Genomic DNA, 24,136 nt, shown 5'->3' on the forward strand with positions numbered 1-24,136 from the left:
ACTACGCAAAATCTCTTGCATCACAAATGTGTATAACGGTAATACCATATGTCGACATTTGAAATGGGATATAAATTGTCTTCCCAATAACCTAATATAACTCGAATGTTTTGAATTAAGACAATTTTAGATAAATTCTAAACTCTATTAAAGACTTTCAGGAATTGCCAGATGAACAGAATTTAGACAGTAAAATCCTGAAACAGATTCTGACAGTTTTGTCTTAGATTTATAGTTCTATAGTATAACAATTCTATGGCTGATTATTCTGACAATGCCGAAGATTAAAACAAATTCCAACTGAATGGCTCTTAAGGTAGATCATAAGTATATATTTTTTTAGATAGAAATTTCTTATACTTTGCCAAAATGAAGATTTTACTATGCTTTTTTCAAAATTATAATAAAAAGTATGGGTCACCGTGCTATTTTCCAAGCTATGAGTCGTTGAAAATTGCCTAAATTTGGTTAGATTGTTCATGAAAAAAACACATTTGTGTGCATAAAAAAAAATTCTATGAGATAGAATTTTGAAATAAACTGTGAGAAGATAGGTTTAATAATATGGTTCAAGAAAATTTTAAAAAAAAAGGGTGTCACCGAACTTGTTTTCTTGCTACAAGTAAAAATTAAAATTTCCCTATCAGTCTAGTATAATTTTTTTACTAAAAGAGTTATCTCCCCTTAAATGGCTTATTTGAAGAAAAAAATGATTCTAAAAATACAAATTTTGATATTTGTTTAAATATTTTGATTAATACAATAAATCACCAAGTTTTCTTTATATAAATAAATAGTCTAACCATAAGATTGCAAATCTGTCTCCAAATTTGCAGGTTTGGTCAAATAACTAGACCGATTTTGTTCTGCGATTGTACAATCCAAGATGGCGGTATACCATGAATCAACCTTAAGTACATGTAGGCTCAAAGAAAGTGTAATAGTACATCTGTCTGTTTGTAGGTGGGTTCGGTTGTAGTCTTTCCAATGTTCATTGAATTTCGACTGTTAAACCATGTAAACTAGAATAACCTAATAAACTTGGTGCAACTGAAGCGGGTTTTTTTTTTCTAAATGTATCATCATCAGAAATGCTCAAACCCAATAATTTGAAGCCACTTCACTCTTTTCTAGGAAAATACTTTCAAAAACGTTCCTCAAAGTATTTTGGCTGGATTATTAGGTCCCAAACAATGGATCCCGATATTCAACAAATAGCGTTACGTAATATTTATTAGGTGTCTTTGGACACCCGGTTTCAGGTGGGGTTCGCGTTGCTCAGTTTTTCGTTTTCTACTTAGTGTTTTGTAGACGGTGATTTTTTCTGTTCGTCTTTTTTGGGGTTTTCTCCATAGTGTTGACAGTTTTTCATCAACTGATGAACTTTGATTATTTTCTTTGGTATCTTCCGCCTTTTCTTTTCTCTAAGTTTCCACGCATCTCCTGATTCTGGACGAGATTCAGAAAGGCTATAAAATTATCTAAACGTCATTTTCACTACAATGGTCATAGTTCTAGATGTATTTTAGAGTAAAAGAATAGAAGTTTTGAATCTTGTCATTCATTCTTATATTAGCTGAAATGGGGGTATATAACTGCTTGAAAAAAATACAACTTTGAAATTATTTTTTTATTTATTTATTGAAAAATGGTAAAAAGTAGTGAACTTTGGTAAATAGAAAAAAAATAGATACATGTAAAATAGTGCAAATAACATATGTAACAGGCATTTAAATTAAAATATGTACATGTAATATACAAAGATTTTGTAATACTTGCAACTGAAAAAAATATTAAAACTGTTATCAAGAAGACAAATGGAATACACAACATGTTATAGGTTAAGAGTAAATATGAAAAAAAAAGATTATCAAACAAATCTATACTTATGTATATTTTTGAACATGTTATGAAGTATCGTCAATTCCATGCCAATAAATTAAATTATTTTTCATCGAAGAAATGAACAAGAGGAAAGTATAAACAAAGGGATGGAAAAGTAAACATTTGTAACTTTCATGTAATATGTCCCTTATTTTATCATTGGTAGTTTTTTTTTTTCAAAACTAAGTGTAAGAGAGGAGCACAGCAATCTACAATCAATAAAATGTATTAACAACACAACTTTTCGGCCATTAGGGAAGCCGGACCCTCTCGGTAACCCCTCCCCCGAATTGCTTAATATTTGCAATTTGACCTATTTTTTATGAAAAACATATATTTTGAAATAATTTGTTTTATTTTGAAATATTCAATATACAATTTGCAAGACTTTCGCAAAACTTTATATAATCCGCAATTGTACACGTGTAATTTATGCCGGGCAATCCATACTTTTAAATTACTGTGAGCATATTAGTACATCAAATTCCTAAAATTTGATAAGTTACTGTTAACTGTGTACTTTCGTTTGCGTTATTTTGGTTTTGAGAAGTGATTAGCACATACTGTAAATTCAGAAATTATTGTGTTGTTTTTATTTATGCGAATAATCCGACCGGATGAGTATCGCAATAATAAGAAGTCGCATTCTGGTATCTGATGCATATATCTGTATGCATCGTTTCCTGAAATCCCAATAATTATTCCCGCATTTATGCCCTTTCTTCAATAATTGCAACAATAAATGCACGCAATAATTTCTGAATTTACAGTAATCGTATTCAAAATGTATTGTGACTGAAATTTTGTAATGGAAAATCGTGTACTTAATTGAGCATTTTAATTTGCATTCGAAACAAATAAAAAGAAAGTTGAGCAAGATACAACATAAAATATTTACAAAAAAATGTAGTAGATTTTTTTAAAATGAAACAGAGAAAAATCAAATACAAAAAACCATCCTTCCACAACGTATCTCACTTGTAGCCTAGTGATGTCAACAATATGTCGTCTCTTAGAAAATGAAAATCTTTTTTTTGGAATTATGACAAATAAACAGTACTGTGTAAATGCATTGACTTGTATTTCGTTCTGGTTCTTTCTTGTCACTCCAGGTTTCGGACTTGCATGCATATAATAAAAACTGTGTTCAAAATTAAAATTGAATCAGTTATTCTTTCTCGGATTTCGTCCTTGTTTGCCATGATAAAAACAGAAAACCCATTTTTACCGGAACTGAGTTGTACCGGGATTTTAATCATCGTCTAATTGCAATTGGTTCATCTATTTCTAAATCATCCAATTCTTCGTTCAAATTGTCGGCTTTCCTTTTATGAGACGAAAATAGAAACACACATCCTGCTCCCAGGAAAATGACAAAACATATCCAAGATAAAACAAAGGAGTATCCGTAGGAGTGATCTGCTTCTTTAGGGAGTCGCAGGGGAAGCTTTGTCTTTGCATACTCTGTTCTTCTGATAAAGACCTCGTTTTCAACCAAAACACAGGCAGCTAAAGAAATAAAAGAACGGTTAAAGAGTTATTGCTCTACTACTTCTTCATCTTTTTATATTTAGTTGGTTGTCGGTAGCTATTCATTTAATAAAACTTTCCTTAGTTTTTTTTAAACCATTACAAAAAGTCTTCTTTCAAGTTCATTTGAAGGGGAAGACTTTTGGAGATTCTTTAAATAAGAAATATTGTGTTTACATCCCACCTTAGCAGCAATATACCAACTTCACCTGCATCTAGATATACTTACTGGAGGTTGATGAGATGATTGAAGCTGTTAATTTTCTCCTTGATAATATTTATGTACGTTTCGGCAGCAAAGTTTATCGACAGGTTGTAGGTATTCCTATGGGCACTAATTGCGCCCATTTAATAGCAGACTTGTTTTTGTACTGTTATGAATCACAGTTTATGACCAAACTCAGTAAAGACCCGTCTAAATTGCATTTAATTGATAAATTCAACAACACTTACCGTTATCTTGATGATATTTTTCGTTAAATAATCAAGAATTTTCTCAATATACTGCCGAAATTTACACAAAGGAACTTACTTTAAATAAATCTTATTTAAACGGTAACAACTATCCTTTCCTAGATTTAGATATTTCGGTATTACACGGGAAACTCCACACTAAAATTTACGACAAAACGGACGATATTTCGTTCCCTATTGTTAATTTTCCCTTTTTGGATGGTGATGTTTCTTTGGCACCATCTTACGGTTTTTATATTTCACAACTCGTTCGCTATGCCCGTGTCTGTTGTGACGTTTTTTTATTTTAATGAACGTAATCTATGTATTACTGGTAAATTATTAAGCCAGGGATTTCTTTACCACAAATTACTTAAAACTTTTACTAAATTCTTCCACAGATATAAAGATTTGGTTTTGAAGTTTGGTTGTACCTGTAGAAAACTTATTTCAAACGGGATTGCACATCCTCATTTTTACGGAAATATTGTTTACCGTGCCCGGAAATTTAGAAACGTTCCTGGTAAACTTATCGATCCTTTAAATAAACTTATTCTTAAAGGTTACCAATTCAACACTGTAAATAGATCATTAAATATTGTTTTTATTGGTACTAATATTGATTTTGTTATCAGTAAATTAAAAGCAAAATAAATATTATTGTTATATACATATACACATTCATGGATCTACAATCTGTTGCAACCTGTATCTTGGCATTGCACAAGGTCATGTTTTTCTCTGACTGTTTATGACGTCTTTACACTAAATCCATTGGATGTTGGATGTGTACGGATTGATAATTAAGTCTTAGATGCATGATTTTTTATTAGTTGTTAGTGGATTTGAACTAGCTGTCAGTAACTGCGAGTACTCTCAGATCTGTACTTAGTGTCTTTTTGATGTTTGGATGTACAAGTACCCGGCCACGTCCACTTGTATTTGTAGTATTTGTATTTTTATCCATCTGATGAGTTAAGCCTCTTTCAACTGATTTTTATAGTTCGTTCTTATGTTGTACTGTTACACCACTGTCCCAGGTTAGGGAGAGGGTTGGGATCCCGCTAACATGTTTAACCCTGCATCATTCTGTATGTATGTGCCTGTCCCAAGTCAGGAGCCTGTAATTCAGTGGTTGACGTTTGTTTATGTGTTACATATTTGTTATTCGTTCATTTTTTGTACATAAATTAGGCCGTTAGTTTTCTCGTTTGAATTGTTTTACATTGTCATTTCGGGGCCTTTTATAGCTGACTGTGCGGTATGGGCTTTGCTCATTGTTGAAGGCCGTACGGTGACCTATAGTTGTTAATTTCTGTGTCATTTGGTCTCTTGTGGAGAGTTGTCGCATTGGCAATCATACCACATCTTCTTTTTTATATATAGGATATACATTTCCAAATAATTCGGTATTCAAGGGCTTGCATCTGCTACTCAAGATTTTATAAAACGTCACCAGTGTCTGAGCAGAAAGTTGATGAACCAGGGTTATGTCCTTTTTCTAAAAAAAAGGTTCATCGGAAGAAAATCTTAATTATGTGTTATAATGATCGTTTATTTGTCTTTGTATGTTATTAACCTTTACTGTTTAGTTCATTTTTGGTAATATCCTTTTGGCGTGGCTCGGTTTTTATACATCCCGCCATTGCGTTATCGTGCTTTTGTCATTTTTTGTATTCTTGTCTTTCATTTTTGCTTATGTGCTTTGTCTATATGTCTTTTTTTTTTCTTTTGTTGACATAGTTGTTTGTTTTTGTAGTGATTAAGATTAAAACACAATGTTGACTGCTGTACCCCAATTTTTGACATTTTCACCTATTATGTCTGTTTGTTTTGTTCACACATTGTTGTCAATATCATGGAATTTTATGCGACTGTCATACAAGTGAGCGGTTTAGTTAGCTACAAAACAATGTCTAATCCACCATATTCTACATAAGGAAATGACTGTATAAAGTCAGGAATATGACAGTTGTTTTCCATCGTTTGATTTGTTTGAGTTTTTGATTTTGCCATTTGATAAGGGACTTTAGGGTTAGAATTTTCCTTGGAATTCTTTTTTTTTTGTTTTGTTATTTTACTTTTTTCCATTGGTCACTAGTGAAACAAAAGTATGGACACATGTATACCACGATTCGAGATGATTCTGTAACTTCTAATCAAAGTAATCTCCCCTCAAACGTAAACAAAAAAGATTTTTCAGTATCCTTTAAATAAAACAACAAATCGATTTCATGTTGAAAAGACACGCTCTTTTAAACTTTTATCATTATAAACAAGATAATTCAATTCACGGCACTTAATACTTTAGAAACTGATTGTTTTGAACGTACCAAGGTCAATGTATTACAGAAGTCATTAGTCTGGAAATGCAAGTATTCAACGAGTATATTTCGATTGAAACATCATAGAATTTATGTATGACCAGCTAAATGCTAATTGGAGTAGGAATAAACGTAGATGTAACTCAACGACAAAAAAAACATCTAGTCTAGTCTAGTCTAGTCTAGTCTACAGTTCTCATCAATTGACAAATCGTCACGAGTTTCTTATAAAAGTTGTGTGAAAAGAGCCCGATTATTTGTTTTTTTTCAAATACCAACCTTCCCCCTTCTTGTACGTATGTCAAAGCAACAAGACAGAATTTAAAAACATGAACAAAATAAAATTATTTTTACATTTTTGATTTTTAAGGACGCTGATTTTAACAAATTCCTTTAAACCAAAGACATTTTACTAAATCGGCTTTCGAATTTTTCAAGAAAGCAGCTAATGCAAGGGAATTAATGAAATATTTATTAAATTTATGCATGCATGTGTGTCTATTGTGATATAATCATTTTTAAAGTCCGTGTTTTATTTGTGCTTTTAACTTTCAGTTAGAGGTAAATTCAGACAATTCTGACAAAGAATAATTATAAAACATTTTTGTTTGCTAATTTCATTCAACCCTTTTGTCATATAAACTCTCGAAATGATGTATTTTTTTTATAATAAAATCGTTTAATAACAGGAATCGCCAAATATAACAACCAGTATGACAGACCATACCAACCCCCGACTCCTCCCAAAAAGACAAACAATAAAAGACAAACAAAAACGAATATTTGTCGTTTAAACAGGATGATACAAAAGAAATAGTCCTTCAACCGTAGTAACCTCCTACTTATTTAATTCCCCGTTACACCATACACCATTTCTCATTTACCATACCTTATTGTCCATTTACCATACATCATACACTTTTCCCCACTGGCCACAGACCACAATTAATTTCTGCTATTAGTTCTTTATAACGTTTGTCTCATTAAAAAATTGCACCAAGTCTTTTTGTCAAATCTTTTGTGTGTGTAATGTACAGAACTAGTCCAAAAAATATATCCAACATTCACGAAGATTGCACTTTTACAGCTTACAAATTTAGCCAATACACATCCATACCCCTATAGACAAGTCAAGAGATGTTCCGAAAACTGTAAATATAAACTTTTTGCACCTGGCCTAATCACTCTTTCCATATCAAAATCAGTTAAAATACAACATTCAAAAATTTATTTCAGCTCTCTTCTTTCATTTCTACCCCATAAAAACTAAGAAATGAATGAGAAAAGGAAAAAAAAATAAAGAAAAAATACACTTTAATTAAAGGGAACTATATCAGTCATTAATTGTGGTCTTGGGCCCACTACACCGTCAAGTTTTATAGTGAAGTTTGCATATATCAAGCGCTGTATAATATTTTGTGAGAAGTCACAAGATTAACGCTCCTATCCGACAAGTTTACTTACAGGATAACAAGATTATCTAAATTTTCTGCTATATATGCCCTCTTGTTAATACATGTACCTACATTTTTGAAAGCCCACTTGGGCAAATAAAAGGATTCAGAATACTTAATTGTCTTTAAATAAAAAATCATATAGCAAATTCTTTAATATGTGCCTGGAAATACTCATTTACTTGTAGAACATATTTTAGGGATATTTAATCAAGTTCGCCTGATTGTTCGGTATAAAATAAGCAGATAGTGGCAACACTAATGATGTAAGGCGTAACAATAACGAAAAACTATATTTTAGGAATTGCGTATTATATAATCATATCATAATATTAACAAAACATCCGTTTAAGGTTGGTTACAAATATGTTATTAAATATCAATACTTGCTCCTATACATCTTAACTAGTATATTTGATCCTTTATAGTCTTTCTGTCAAATAAATAATGCGAGTTTAGAAAGGATTCTTCCTCTACGTGTCATTATAAAATCTATTATTCCCAAAAGCTGATTTGCTTTGCGATTTATAAGTCTGCTATCATGATATATTGTATTAAATGTGAGTAATCTCTCCGATATTTAGGAATTTGTATAGATTTATATTGTCGCAGATGTACTTATTTCATGTAATCTGTTTGAAGACTCGGATTGATGAGTATTTTTTTTCAATTCGTGTTTTAACATGACATAGATAACAGGTAAATTTGTATAGCTCTTTTTGATATGCCAATTTCTTGAATATACTGACAGTAGATTCAATAAATAGTTTATCTCCAAAGCTTAATTCTATGGCAATTTGTTGGTTAATATATGATTTTAGTTATTTGTCCATATTACGCCTGTGTTGTTCGCTTAATATAAAAATAAGGAGATGTGGTATGATTGTCAATGAGACAACTATCAACCAAAGTTCAAATGAAGTGGATGTAAGGCAACCATACGGCCTTCAACAATAAGAAAAAAAAATCATACCGTATAGTCGGCTTTTATAGAATCAAAGGACCGACATGAAAAATATGAAACAATTCAATTGAGAAAACTAATGGCCTAATTATGTATAACAAAACAATTTACGAAAAATAAATATGACAGACATGAACCAATGACAACCACTGAATCACAGGCACATAAAGAATGTGGCGAGGTTAAACATGTTTGAAGGCGCCAACCCTCCTCCTAACCTGGGACAGTGGTGTAACAGTACAGCATAAGAACAAACTGTACAAATCGGTTGAAGAGTGCTTAATTCATCAGATCGATACGAATCAGAAAAAAACATTTTTAAAAAACACAGACTGGACGTGGCAGGGTATTTATACATCCCTGAAAACAAAATAAGACACAAAGTACAGTTTTGATAGTACTCGCAGTTACTGACAACCAGTTCAAATCCAATAAGAACTAATAAAAAAATCATGTATTTAAGACTAAAATATCAATCAGTTCACATCCACCATCCAATGGATTTAGTGTAAAAATGTCATCAACAGTAAGAATAAAACATGACCTTGTGCAATGCCAAACTATAGGTATATTGTCTTTTTTCATTTTTTTTTCTTTCGTTCGTGAATTTTTACAGTGTGAATTCGCATGGCGAATGAAACATGCATAACAGTAGACGCTTACCCTGTCGAAGAACCCGTGTTTTGATCATCGGTAGACTACTGGTGCCTCTCATTAGTTCTACTTATAACGCGAATGGTAATATATCTAATAACTGTTATTTTACCTTTTCTGAACATGTGTTTTTTGGAAGTTATTTGCATCATAATCTATTCGGAAGTTATTGATATCATATTAAATTCTATTCGCAAGTTATTTGTATGATAACTCTTTGGAACATTTTCATGTTAACCAACTTGTTCTCCCATGCTCATAGAGTAATTAAAATCATTAGTTCTTGATTGTTATTTGTAGTTTTACCTGTCATAAAATGAATTAAAGCTGTCAGTCGCTTCACTATGTATCTAGGCCTTCTAAGGGCATAAAATGCAAACATGTGACCAATCACCATAACTGTAACGGCGATAATTCCAAAAGCTGTCCCTGTGCGCATATAATCTACAAGACAGAAAAGGCAAACATTTAAAAAAGATTATACATGTAGTAGGATTAAGGGTGTCAGTTGTTAGACAAACAACTCATTTCATCGCCCAAGTGGTCTCGTGGTAGCGTGCAGGCCTCAACCACGTCATCATCATCATCATCATCATCAGCAGCAGCAGCAGCAGCATCGCAACTAATTCGATTACATTATACCATAAGTATATAAAATTGACAATTCAAAGAAACGGTCAGCGTTATTGATTATTTTATGGTTTTCACTTTAATTTTCTATTTCCTTTCTGTTATCAAATCTTAATCTTGTTTTTGCGGTTTCAGATTCCAAATTTATTTTTGTCTCGAACATTATTGAAGAGTGCATGTATAGCATAGCTTTGAAATATTTTAATGAATATGTTCAATTATTTCTTATACGAAGATAATATTCCTTTGAATTGACATTTCACCCAAGCGATCAGTGGCACCCCCAATAATTATGACAGTTTTCTATTCATATATATGTTATGATAGAATACAATAGAAACACATGGTGTTAAATTTAAAGAATACTGAAAAAAGACCTCCCAATCCAGACTCTTATATATATAAAATATGATTTCTGAAAGGTTAGCATCATAATATCAAACTCCTCTCTCCGAAATGCTCTTCGCGTGTCTACATTCACGTGATTCTATCATTTTACTCTTTTTATCCCTTAAATCCATTGGTCAATAAATTGGTCAACTTCAATCAATCAACCTGTTTCGTGTCTCAAAGTTGCAACATCATCACACCATATATATATACGATGTTTATATAAAATGGTGTGCAAAGTTCTGTAATTAGCCTTCCTACTCTGATCTCAAGAGTAATCTTGCAACATTCTATTAAAATAGAGGAAGTTCACCAGAGGGGTTCAATTAAGTCAACATAATTAATATCAACATGATCAATATGGAATCTAGCGTAATTGTCGTACGCATTTCTGTATTCCCACTGTAATTAAATTAATTAAGGTATATTTTATTATGTGGTTTGGTTTGTTTATATACAGCAGACAGTTGTAGTTTAATCCTCCCACATGCTGTTTTTCTGTTGTTGAGTCCATTTCATTTTCTCATTTTCTGTGCATGTTCTTAGATAGATATAAGAAAATGTTGTATGAGTGCCAATGAGACAACTCTCCATCCAAGTCACAATTTGTAAAAGTAAAGCATTATAGGTCAAAGTACCTGTACATTTATGACAATTCATAAGAGAATGTTTCGGAATTTTGGGTCTTCACTGCTCTTTAACATCGTACTTTATTTTGACTTTTTAACATTTTTTCTATTCGAGTGTCGCTGATGAGTCTTTTGTAGACGAAACGCGCCTCGGGCGTACAAAATTTTAAACCTGGTATCTACGATGAGTTTATTTGTGTACATCAGAGACAGACACAAAACGAAAAAAAAGACATCTAGAGAGTAACATGCTGTATTCAACAATAGAAAAGTTGACAACTAATGCAATTAGTTTTAAGTCGCTCCCAGTCTAGAAGAGTTGTGACTTGATCTAAACGTTTGACATGTCACATGTTTATGACTATTCAAACATAAAACAGAGTCGCTCCTGTTTCTGTTGAGCAAATCTTAGCTTCGTAGAACATTGGCTTGAGATATGCACGAGGGTTTGGATAAGTTTTATAGTATAGGAAATAACGGGGGAAATAAAGAATAGAGAAAGATGGATATAAAAGGAAAAATAGAGAATAATGTTGTGCTAATTATATAAAAATATACAGAACAGAGAATGATGAGTTGCTGGTATATATATAGAACAGAGAATAATTGGGTGCTAAAATATATAGTAGATTAGAGATTAATGGCAAGAATACAGAGTTGAAGACCCTCGTACAAGTTGTGAAATGTTTCAAATCAAGTAATTGAACAGTTGGGCATTCAAGACATCAAAATTGTTTATGTTCCAATGAAGCCTGTAAAGATTAGATATGAGTTTAAATAGATGTTGGGTATACGGCAATATGATAGCAACCAACGACAAAAATATTTGCAAATAGTCTTCAACAATAGACAGAAGTCTATAAAATATTTCATGCTCGAAATCGTTCCAAGTCTATAAGACTTCATTGTTAATTCTCACAATGAAGACGACCTTGACCCAAAAAGTAAAAAGAGGAAGAATTCTGAAATAAAGTGACGATTGACATTTCATTTTTTCGTTTTAATTAATTTTCAAATTCCATGCCCGTTGGAAGTGGTTGAGTCTCTTACAGAACTGTCTTCTAATCCGGTTTATCATGATGCAACATCCCCTTTAGCAACTGATAAGAATAGAAGAATATTTTATTGAATCCAATAAAGGGCCCGTTTCCGAGCATATATATATATATATATATTTGGACCCCTCTACCAAGAAATTTGTTTTGCATGCACACGTATACAAATTGCGGTTTTTATTCAACGCAATCATAGGTTTGAACGTTGTTTTCAATTTAGACGTGTATATATATATATTGCGTTGGATAAAAACCGCAATTTTTATACGTGTGCATGCAAAACAAATTTCTTGTTAGAGGGGTCTAAATAGAGCACAAACAACATTTTCCAAAAGACCAAAAATGTGAAAAAGTATATTTTAACAAAACGCATTTGACTAACAGGTCGAACAACAAATGTTCTTAAACCCTGCTGACTGCCATTGGCGATTGCCAAATAAACGGATCACCGATGTAATAAATGGATCTTAATAATAAATTTAATACTAAACAGAAAACAATAAACTTGCGGAAAAGATGATATACCGCAAACAAAAGGTGCAAAGATTTTTGTACACCATATCCGGATTTCGACAATTAATGTCTCTTCAGTGATGTTAGGAATCAAAACAGTATTTGGAAAGCCATACAATTTACCTCAATTTAAATTTGTTTTCAATTTAGACTTGTTTATATTTTTTCGTTTGGGCTTGTATTATATTTGCCTTCGGGTTTATATGATCCGTTCATCCTATTTTGACTCCTCAAAATTCAAGAGTCTATCCTAAATTGAGGTTAATTGTATGGCTTTCCAAATACTGTTTCGATTCCTAACATCACTGAAGAGACAATAATTGTCGAAATCCGGATATGGTGTACAAAAACCTTTGCACCTTTTGTTTGCGGTATATCATCTTTTCCGCAAGTTTATTGTTTTCTGTTTAGTATTAAATTTATTATTAAGATCCATTTATTACATCGGTGATCCGTTTATTTGGCAATCGCCAATGGCAGTCAGCAGGGTTTAAAAACATTTGTTGTTCGACCTGTTAGTCAAATGCGTTTTGTTAAAATATACTTTTTCACTTTTTTGGTCTTTTGGAAAGTATATATATATATAAATATAGTATTAATTATACAGCAATTTTTAAGGTATATTACATTGACAATAAATGAATAAATAACTATACTTCATACTAGATGGTGTTTGAAAATAGATAAAATAGAATATTGACCCTCTCTAATAAATAAAACAGAAACAACCTCACTACTAAATGTTTATTTAGTTTCTGAAATTCAATTTTTTTTCTTATTTCAAAACAAGTACTAATAAATCTTGACACTGACATATTAACATTTTTAGACTCACTGGACATCAACCAAATAAACTGTTGGTACTTTGAAATATAAGAGAAGTTTTTACATTGAATAGATGATTCAACAACTAATATGTTCACTGCCTTGAAACCGACCGTGCTTCGTCAAATATTGGCGGTTAAAATATATCCAGCATAAAAGAAGTTCAATTGAGATTCAGCAAATCTTTGAGTGATTTGAAGTCACGCTTAATTCCTTCTTAAGTAAGCAGGCACCTCTCTGTCGTTGTATATACTTTGAGGGTATTATATTTGTATACTTTGTGGTTGTATATTCTATACAAACATAACGGTAATGAATTGGCTCAGTAACAAATCCAAGGATTTACAATGCAACCTCTGCAATGTGCGACATATAAATGCTGTATAAACAATTAGTACGTTTCGAATCCGCAGAAAATTGATTAAGTCTTCTAGATACCGATGTTAATGAGTAAATATCCTGAGAAGAAAAATAAAGTTTATGATGTTTACATTTTTTGCAATGAAGTATACAGTGTGGGTGATCAAGTGAGCACGTACTTTAGATTACATAAACATCATCTTTGAGAGAAAAAACATCGCCATTTGTAATTTGTTGATGTTAATGACCTTAGATATCTACTTTAATATTTTCGAAGATTGAGGGATGAAGTTTTAACAAAAACAATGATAGTTTCGAGTTCACCTTGGCTTGACCTTAAAAACCAAAAGTGAATATTCGTAATTGAGAAATATACATTTCAATTTGGAAGGAAAAAAGAATAAACGTTTTATTTCGAGTTCTCGAGATATTTTACTGAACCATTGACCATTGATTTTGAAATTCATTATACGTCATGTTGTCTTTTATTCGTAGTTTTATAAGTCTTCTATCTTCAATGAATATAAACTTAGTACGTTGGTATGTTGGATTAGTTGTCTGGTATATTTCTTTTAATGTTAAAACATACCACGGAGGCACTAAAAACACAAGTCGAAGAGAGAAAGAAATCTCCATGACCACAATAAAGATGAAAAGACAAACAACTTTCTACAAATACAATAAACGATACAGAACACTTATAGAACAGAGGCGAAAGATACCAAAGGAACATTCAAACTCATATGTCGAAAATAAACTAACAACGCCAAAAAAGAAGAAGACAAACAGACAAACAACAGCACATAAAACACAACATAGAAAACTAAAGACTGAGCAACACGGACCCCACCAAAAACTGGGGGTGATCTCAGGTGCTCTGGAAGGGTAAACAGATCTTGTTCCACATGTGGCACCCGTCGTGTTGCTCATTATAGTACAAACCCGGTAATAAGTCTAATTCGGTAGGTCACATTCGGGGAAAAAGGGACGGGATTGTAGTAACGACATTTGGAACATATCCGCTATCATCTGTGAAATGGATATTTTATAACGGTCAACCAACTCGTGATGGCGTCCGTAAAATTTACGTAGGGATGTTGTAGTAGTCAGCAATTATGTGTTGACATAAAATATCATTGATATAATCATATTTATAAATTAACTGTTTACAAAACTTTGAAATAATCGAAATACAAAGGATTTTCAATCTAAGGAATAGATTGCCTTAGCTCTATATTTGACAAAACCTTTCGGAATTTTGGGTAATCAATGCATCTCAACTTTGAACTTTATTTTTCCTTTTAAGGTTTTTTTTTATTCGAGCGTCACTGATGAATCTTTTTTTGGACGAAACGCGCGTCTGGCGTACACAATTATAAGCATGGTATTTTTAATGATTTTTTTATTCTTCGAGCAACATGAACCCAATCGAGAACATGGGTGGAGTTAAAGGTTCTAGAAGAGCAATCAATTGATGCTCCACTTTTGGCTACCATCATGTTGTTCCTAACAGATAAACATCGGGTTAAAAGTCGCATTTGGGGATTCATAATAGTGATTGCTTGAATGGTGATTGCTTTACGCTGCATCAGCACAAAAGGGCTATATTACGGCGAGATTCATAATAGAGTAAAGTATGAAGGGATTGTGTTTACGATCATTTGTAAGCTGATACCTAACCACATTACAGGGAGTTTCATCCCAGGTGCACCAGAAGGGTAACCAGTTGTTATGTAGTAAAAAAGTCAAATCGGACTTAAAGTAATTTAAGAGGTCGGACCTATCAATATGTTTATAAGCTGCATAAATCGGTCACCACTGGCTTATTAGCTGTAGAAAAGACTGATCAAAGAACAGATGATATGTATATACACTTATGAAATTATATTTTCTGCTTGGAATTATATTTCTAAATTAGTCGGTCAAACACAAGAAATCTGTTGAGTAGATATTTTGTTCTGATTTTTCGTAATATCCAGAATAGATATATATGTTAACAAAATGATAAACAAAGAAAAAAGATCTGGTGCTAAAGCAGCTGTACTATAGATGATTAAACAAGCGATTCTTTGATATTTTAATTCATTTACAACTTTTGCAGATTCGGGCGATTTAGAGCTTGATATATTGTTTTGGCACCTGAGGAGTGGTGGGTGCAACGAAGTATTATTGAAGTTTAGATTACCTTTCACTTTCCGTTTTTCAACTGTTTAGAAACTGATTGGTGTGTCTTTTGCAGTTTGTATTCCAGATGAAAGAGATTAAAGGTTGTAATCTAAGAAAAAGGTTTCTCCTCGCTACATGTCCATGTATACCTGTCTAAAGGCATGAACTTTGCCAGTGCGATAAATAGAGGATAAGCTTAGTTTTGCAATCGTGTCATTAATTTCAATTATGAACAACAACCCACCCCAAAAAAGATAGTCTATTCAAATCAAATTAAATAAAATATTGAAACCCCAAATGTGTATTATATTGAATTCCGAGGAGGGAACGAATGTCTTTAGAACACTTAAAGGATGTTTTTTGAAAAGATTTACAATAACTTTTTCCAATTTTTGATTCAAGAATGCAAAAAGTTATCCTATCATTCCTGCTCACTTAAATATCACTTGCATGTAAAATTAAACACAAAAATAATCACAAATTGAATATATATATATATATTGATTTATGCATTTAGTTTTTCATTTGAATTCACAGAATCTTGTTAGTATGAGATTTAAACAGACATGCCAATTAAGCATCTTATAATTGTACACATCGAATAAGATTATACATGAGACAGTAAATATGTCAGATATTGACAAGAAATTGGCATTATTTAAGCTTGAAGTTCTACAGTCTTGTGTTGGATTACTACGTACAGTCATGAAATCCATCTTAACTGTCTAAGTGAAATGGAAGATAGGGCTTGCGCCATGTTTTTTCTAAGGAATATAAGATTGATGATAAATTTTAGGTCAATAGAAATAAGTCTTAGGGCATTGAAACATCTACCTGATACCTGAATAAATTAATAAATGAAATTCTAAACAGCGCTTTTTATGTTAAAAATATGAGGTTGAATAGTTGCATTTTTAATTAATTACTTTCGAGAAAAGTCTTTTAGACTATAAAAAGAACTGGTTCCATCATTTCTCTTGTGCAGTCACAGTAATGTCTATAGTGACCAAATCAAATTTCTCCAATTACTTTTGTCACGTGATTTTTGTTAACAAATCAATAAGATAAGATCGGAGATGTAGGGTTTGATAGCATTTACCACGTTTTGAGTGTGGACATTTCAACCCCAAAAAATATTCTGTCAAAATTGTATACTGGTATACGTTTTGTCATTCACGTACAACTTAGTGTAATTTAGTAATGTATGTTCCTTTTTTTTTAATCAAAATGAATGAATGAAAAATTCTGCAATATTCAAACAAAATTGTCTTAACACTTAAGGTCTACATAATATTTTGTATCTGATGGATTTTTATTTTAAAATTTTGGTAATCTTTTGAGTAAATTATTTGGACTCGTTAATATGCAGACTCATTTAATTATGAACCACGATCCGATTCGGACTCCATAAGAGAAACATTTACAGGGGAAACTAGCTATATTTCCCAAAAGACTAATCAAGATACAGCTGAATGTAGTTAAAAAAGAAAAAAAGTTGTATATAGCGTAATTCTCTTTAATAAATACCATAAACTCAGTTTGAGATGAAAGTAAGTGTAAAGAGCAAAACACAGTGTCCTTATGGAAATGTTTTTTTTTTAAATATGCCATTTGTCTGTCATTAAACAGTCATGAACGATACCAGACTCATAATCAAGTCCGACAAACGCCCGTTTCGTCTACACAAAAATCATGATGGGTACCCGAATCAATACAGTTAGAATGCCAAATTAAACTCAAAGTTGAATAGCATTGAAACGAAATTGGGATGGGGGGAAAAGGGGGGGGGAGCCAAATTTTGGTGAAGAAAACACTTAGTATTTCGAATTATTTTACCATTTAATTAACAGTAGATATACCAGAAATCAGTTTGCATGCCAAATCAATTACTGATAATAATATCATTAATATTCATAAAGTATCGATTTCAAGTGGATCTTAACACTGCCAATACAATGCTATTGATTTCATATTTCACAAACATTTAGACGAGTCGGAGATCGTTGGAAACGATTTAACAGTCTTTGGACAATTGTTTCACTCTATTTATGGACAGCAGGTTTAATAAATGTATAGATATGTTTTGTGTACTTAAAATTATACAACTGGCATTCATTTTATCCAGTTATGGTAAATCATTTAGACTTCGACATTTTCTATAAGAAATGTTTTCTTTTTCAATTCAGGTATTAGCTCAAAGCCACATCAATAGCCAAAGTCGGATTGTTACTTGAAAAAAATATTTCTCATGCTGACAACCTTTTGTAAATTATGCAAAACAGTCTTATTACTAAGGAAATCATATTTGTTTTACTTTGTGCAATGCCATTTCAAAAATCAAATACAATAATCATGGAATGCCATCGTCAGTACCTTCATAATAGAGACTTGAACAATGAAATAACCAGGTTAACCGAATGTCTGTTGAAAAGTTAGCTGAAATACGGAATCGTCCCAGATGGTGGTCTTGCTATCATGCATTTTATTTATGACAATATTATTTATGTTAACAAAGTAGCACAGTCTTCAGATATTGTGTTAGGTCACGTGTTTATCTTATTAAAGTAATAATTAATGAAAATTCTTATCATGTTTTAATTAAATCGGAAAGGATGGACACTTTGGTGCGTTTTTCATCTGTATTTACAAAACTCTCCTTTTTGTTTCCAAATTAATAAAATCTTTTGTAGAAAAGGCACTGAAGACTCGTCAAGTCAACAAACAGAAGAAATTCAACATATTTAAAGCATGCAACTTAAGGCTCGACGCGCTCAATCTCATGCAAACCCGAAAAATCTGCACAGCCAGAGATATACAACATTCCTGGTAATTGTATGTAGCTTCTTGGTTTAATGAAAAGGAAAATAGCGGGAAATCGTATTTCTCTTTATGATGTTTAAAGAGAAATTCAGATAAAAACGAAATACCGGAACAGATTTTTTAGCAAATTTGAAAGTCAGACAACTAAAATAGACAGAATCTGGATTTACTAGTTAATTGATATTTATATGTATTTTAGTTCTTATTGATTTTTCTACTATTATTAGAACATCGTTCTATATATATGATAATTTTGTTATTTTCAAGAAAAATGTTGACATATTTCCTAGCAAGTTATCTTACTCTGTATTTTTGCAGGTTTTCGTTTTCCTTTTAAAAGTTCATTATTTAGATTAAAGATGAACTACTTTTGTTAATTTATTTTGTATAAAACAAAAATGTTATAAGCATTCTTTCAACAAAACATCTGGCATAAATTGAAGTTTGTTCTAACAAGTCAGTGTTAGGTGAGAGTAAGTGTTAATTGTGCCAAAAAATGACCTAATAATTACTTTTTTTTAAATGCCATTTTGTCTGTTATTAAAACTTCATCGACGACATCGTGCTCATATTTTAGTACGACCAACGCGCATTTCGTCTACATGAGACTCATCGTGCCTGGGTGTAGAAACCTTCGTATTTCAAAATATTTTAACATTTAACAGTAAAACACCAGGGAAAAAAATCGAATCAAAACAATTACAAGGCAAAATCAATTACGAAAATCACATTTTACCATTACTAATATTCATAAAGTTTTTCGTTAATAAAAATTTATAAAAGAACAAAGTTCCAATGTCCAACGCGTTGCACATATATAATCTGTCCCAGGTCATTAACTTAAAAACTTGTTTTCCCGTTTCTTTAAATTTTTTAAAAAATCTTGCAGAAATAAAGACTTGAGATCAAATGCAATGCAATTTCCGATATAATCAATATTTCCAAGTCGCATAACTCTTTTAAAAATATTTGATCGGCACTGATTTTTGGATTTGTCCAAGACATTGCTGATATAAACCTTTGTTATCAAATCTGCAAGAATTGTACACATGAGAGCGCTAACAATGCAATTTTCCATATAATTAATATTTCCAAGGGGTATTTTTTGAAAAGTGTTGATCGGCACTGATTTTCTAAATTGTCCGAGACAATACTGATATCAATCTATTACATAAGTTTTATAAAAATCTGGCAAGAATGGTACATGTTAAAGCGCTAACAAGACTGGACGGACGGACGGTATTTCTATGTCGCCCGCAACGCGTCACGCGGGGGACAAAAAATATTCATAAAAGTGTCGTTTGCATTTGGATCTAGATACTGTCAATACAATTATAATATTGGTTTCATATTCAGAGACATCTAGACGGATCGGGGGTTGTTAGGAATGATTTAAGAATGTTGACATATTGTTTGTTTTATAGTGATTAAGATTCTAACACAATGTTGACGGCTGTACCCCTATTTTTGACATTTTTACCTATTATGTCTGTTTGTTTTGTTCACACATTGTTGTCAATATAAAGGTATTTTATGCGACTGTCATACAAGTGAAAGGTTCAGGTTTAATCCACCATTTACTACAATAAAGAAATGCCTGTACCAAGTCAGGAATATGACAGTTGCTTTCCATTCGTTTGATGTGTTTGAGCTTTTGATTTTGCAATCTGATAAGGGACTTTCCTATTTGAATTTTCCTTGGAGTTCGGTTTTTTTGTTATTTTACTTTTTTTTTGACCGATTGCTACACTTTGTAAATTGTAAGCTTGTTTATTGTATTTATAGATATGTTTTGTGTTATCAAAATTATACAATTGGCATTTAATTGAATCCAGTCATAATCTTGCGTTAATTGATTGCATCGTTTGATCTATAAGAGTAAAACAAGAGGCTCTCAAGAGCCTGAATCGCTCACCTGTATTTCAGAGGAGAAGATTTTTAAATGTTAGCAAACTTGATGAACAAATTGTGTAAAATTGTCTTTATAGGGCAATAACTCCTTAAGGGGTCAATTGACAATTTTGGTCATATTAACTTTTTTGTAGATCTTACTTTGCTGAACATTGTTGCTGCTTACAGTTTATATATATCTAAAATAATATTCAAAATAATAACAAAAAACTGCAAAATTTTGTTAAAACTACCAATTCGGTGGCAGCAACCCAACAATGGGTTGTTCGATTCGTCTGATAATTTCAGGGCCGATAGATCTTGACCAATTAAACAATTTTACCCCATGTCAGATTTGCTCTAAAAGCTTTAGTTTTTGAGATATAAGCCAAAAACTGCATTTGACCATTATGTTCTATTTTTAGCCATGGCGGCCATGTTTGTCGATGGATCAAAACTTCGGATACAATTTATAGGCTAGATACCCTAAGAAACATTTAGTTAAAGTTTGAAGGTATTTGGCCCAGTAGTTTCAGAGGAGAAGATTTTTGAAATAGTTTACGACGACAGACGACGACGACAGACGACGGACGACGACGGACGCCAAGTGATGGCATAAGCTCACATGGGGTCCTTCGGGCCCCGGTGAGCTAAAACAGGGATTTTTGGTATTATTAAAATTTTGATATTTCCTATAAGAACTGTCACCTTTTACATTTCAGGTATTTGCTAACAGTCATATCAGTATCCAAATTCTGATTATAACTTAAAAAATGGTTTTGCAATTATTAATGCAGACAACCTTTGTTGCTTAGCAATTTGTGTGCAAGCTTAAACTTTTCATTACTATTAATTAGTGACATATTTTGTTCTGTAAACAAAAGAGGTAGTTTCGGAATGATTTATACTTTGACATTTTCTAAAAGAATTGCGTTCTTTTACATTTCAGGTATTTGCTCAAAGTCACATAACTAGTCGTAGTGTAATTGTTATTTGGAAATTTGTTTGACTACTTTAGGCAGACAATCTTTTGTTGCTTAATGGAATTTGTATAATTATACTAACGGTACCAATTTTACTGTATACGCTACAATTTTTCATAAGGAATCTTTCTCTTTCTAAAGTGAAATAGATGGGTTTTTTTTAAAACTCGAATTTATAAATGACAATGTTGTTATTTCAAGTGATTTTTTTACAAAATTGATTCATAAAAAATAACTGGTTTATGAGTAAATTGTCTCAAACTGTTGATATTGCAGGTTTCCATTTGCTTAATGGAAAATCCTTGTTAAACACTCCCGTAATTTCTTTTTTTTCTTTTTTGATATTTAAGATTAAATTTTTTTGTTTATTTGTTTTTTTTTCAAAAATATATGTTAATATCATTCTTTCAACAAAACATCTGTCATAACAATGTTTTACATCAACTCAGTGTAAGGTAAGAGTAAGTGTTAATTGTGCAAAATAAATGTCCTAATAATTCGGTTTTTTTAAATGCCATTTTGTCTGTTATTAAATAATCCTCGACGATATTATGCTCATGTTTTAGTTTGACAAACACGTGTTACGTCTTCATGAGGCTCATTAAGACTAGGTGTCGAAACCTTCGTATTTCAAAGTATTTGACATTAATTAATAGTAAATATATCAGAAAAAACTCGAATCAAAATATGTACAAGGGAAAATCAACTACGAACATAATATTTTACCATTACTAATATTCATAAAGTGTCGTTTTCATGTAGATTTAGACACTGTCAATTCACTTATATTGGTTTCTTATTTCTAAACGGGTCGGAGGTTGTAAGAAATGATTTAAGAATGTTTGGACGATTGCTACACTCCGTTAATTGTCAGCATATTTATTGAATTTATTGATATGTTTTGTGTACTTAAAATTATACCATTGGCATCCATTGTATCAGTTCTAATCTTCTATTAATTAGTTATATGTTTTGTTCTATAAGAGTAAACAAACAGGTTTTTTCTTGTCTTATTCAGACTTCGACATTGTATATAAGTACATTTTGGTACTGGTTCAAAGTCACATCAGTTGCGAAAGTCTGATTATTACTTAAAACAATTGTTTTACGATTTGTAACGTAGACAACATTTTGTTGCTCAATGAATTTGTGTAACCTAACTCTTTTTTTATTGCGTTCAATAAGTGACATCTTTTCTTCTGTAAAAAAAGAGGTATTTTCGGAATGATTAAGACTTCGGCATTTTCTATTAGAATTTCTTCTTTTTACTTTTCAGGTATTTTCTCAAAGTCAAAGTCAGTAGCCGAATTGTGATTGTTTCTTGAAAGATTTGTATTACTTTTGTTAATGCAGACAACCTTTTGTTGCTTAATGAAATTTGTATTTTGAAGCTTAAACTTGTCATTTGTAATATTTCTCTTTCTTAGGTGAAAAGAGATGTTTATATTGCCTAATTATTAATGACAATGTTGTTTTTTCAAGTGATTTTTTTTTCAAAATTAGTTGAGCAAAAATAACGAATGTACGAGTAAGTTGTTTTATAATGTCGCCGTTGCAGGTTCCCATTTGCATCATGGGAAGTCACCGTTGGTAAACACTCTTGTAGATTTTTTATTTGCATTTATAAGATTCAAAATAGCAGAAAGAAATTTGTGGTATAGGTTACGATCAACAATAAATATTATGCGCGCAGCCATTTAATGAAGATAACATGGTAATCAGAATGAATTAAGAGTATAGCTTATCCTGATTGGTCGGTGCATGCTGTATTTTTTATTATTAGAGACTCCGTGCAATCTGCATTATACCGAAAGTAAAATAATATATTGTCCTTAGCCCTAACGGAACTGAGAAGTATTTTCTATGCTGGGATGAGACACATGATTTTAAGTGCAATATTGATAGGCAAGGGAGATAAGTTCAAATTACGATAAGAAAAGCAACGGGGACCTATATTTTTAGGGTAAAAAAAATACTGTCATAATAGTTTGTCTTTAATTCAAGCAAGGTTTCGTTCAAAAACAACTTTATAAAGTCTATTTCTTGGAAAAGGCTACCATTGTCGCCTATTGGGAAAATAAATGCTTTTTGCAATCTATATCTTATCTTAATAAAAAAATCCATTGCACACTTTTATATATATTTTTTTGTCTGTATGAACAGATTTGGATTTCGGAGAACGCATATAAGGAAATACCACGTGAACATAGTTTAAATAAATAAGTAAGGATGGGTGTAAACATACATTACCTAGTATTTTCATATCTAAAGAATGATCATGATAAAGCTCCATCTCTGTTGGGAATAAATTATGATCTTTGCATGTTTCTTCTGAAAAAAAAGAAAGAAAACAAACATTTAAAAATCCAAATAGAAACTCATAGAGCTACTCTTGCATAGAATATGTTTCATTTCCTCTTGTTTTCCTCTTTTTTTTGTTCAATATAAGTTATTCTCTGTCATTAAATCGGAAAAGAAGAGAAAGTATTCATATGTTTCAAACAATTAATCTTTAAGGATAATATCAAAAGTAATCTGAAATAAGATTGAACACATCCGATCGGATTTATTATCAATTATCTTTTATCACGTCGATGCTAATCAACATCCTT

The 24,136-nt window shown here is 31.6% G+C and overlaps 1 protein-coding gene across 1 annotated transcript in view; it reads right to left on the reverse strand.

Annotated features, from left to right (window-relative positions):
• Positions 1-1,622: 1,622 nt before the first annotated feature.
• Positions 1,623-24,136, reverse strand: part of LOC127709308 (epithelial membrane protein 2-like) — a 68,646-nt gene continuing 46,132 nt past the window's right edge. Inside the window, exons 2-4 of the mRNA XM_052214776.1 lie at positions 23,775-23,855; positions 9,570-9,707; positions 1,623-3,393 (exon numbers count right to left, since the gene is read on the reverse strand). Of these exons, the coding sequence (XP_052070736.1) occupies positions 3,140-3,393; positions 9,570-9,707; positions 23,775-23,855 (473 nt within the window). The 3' untranslated portion in view covers positions 1,623-3,139. The remainder of the gene's footprint in view (positions 3,394-9,569; positions 9,708-23,774; positions 23,856-24,136) is intronic.

Source organism: Mytilus californianus, unplaced genomic scaffold (assembly GCF_021869535.1).
Source record: "Mytilus californianus isolate M0D057914Y unplaced genomic scaffold, xbMytCali1.0.p SCAF_7, whole genome shotgun sequence".
NCBI classification, from domain to species: domain Eukaryota; kingdom Metazoa; phylum Mollusca; class Bivalvia; order Mytilida; family Mytilidae; genus Mytilus; species Mytilus californianus.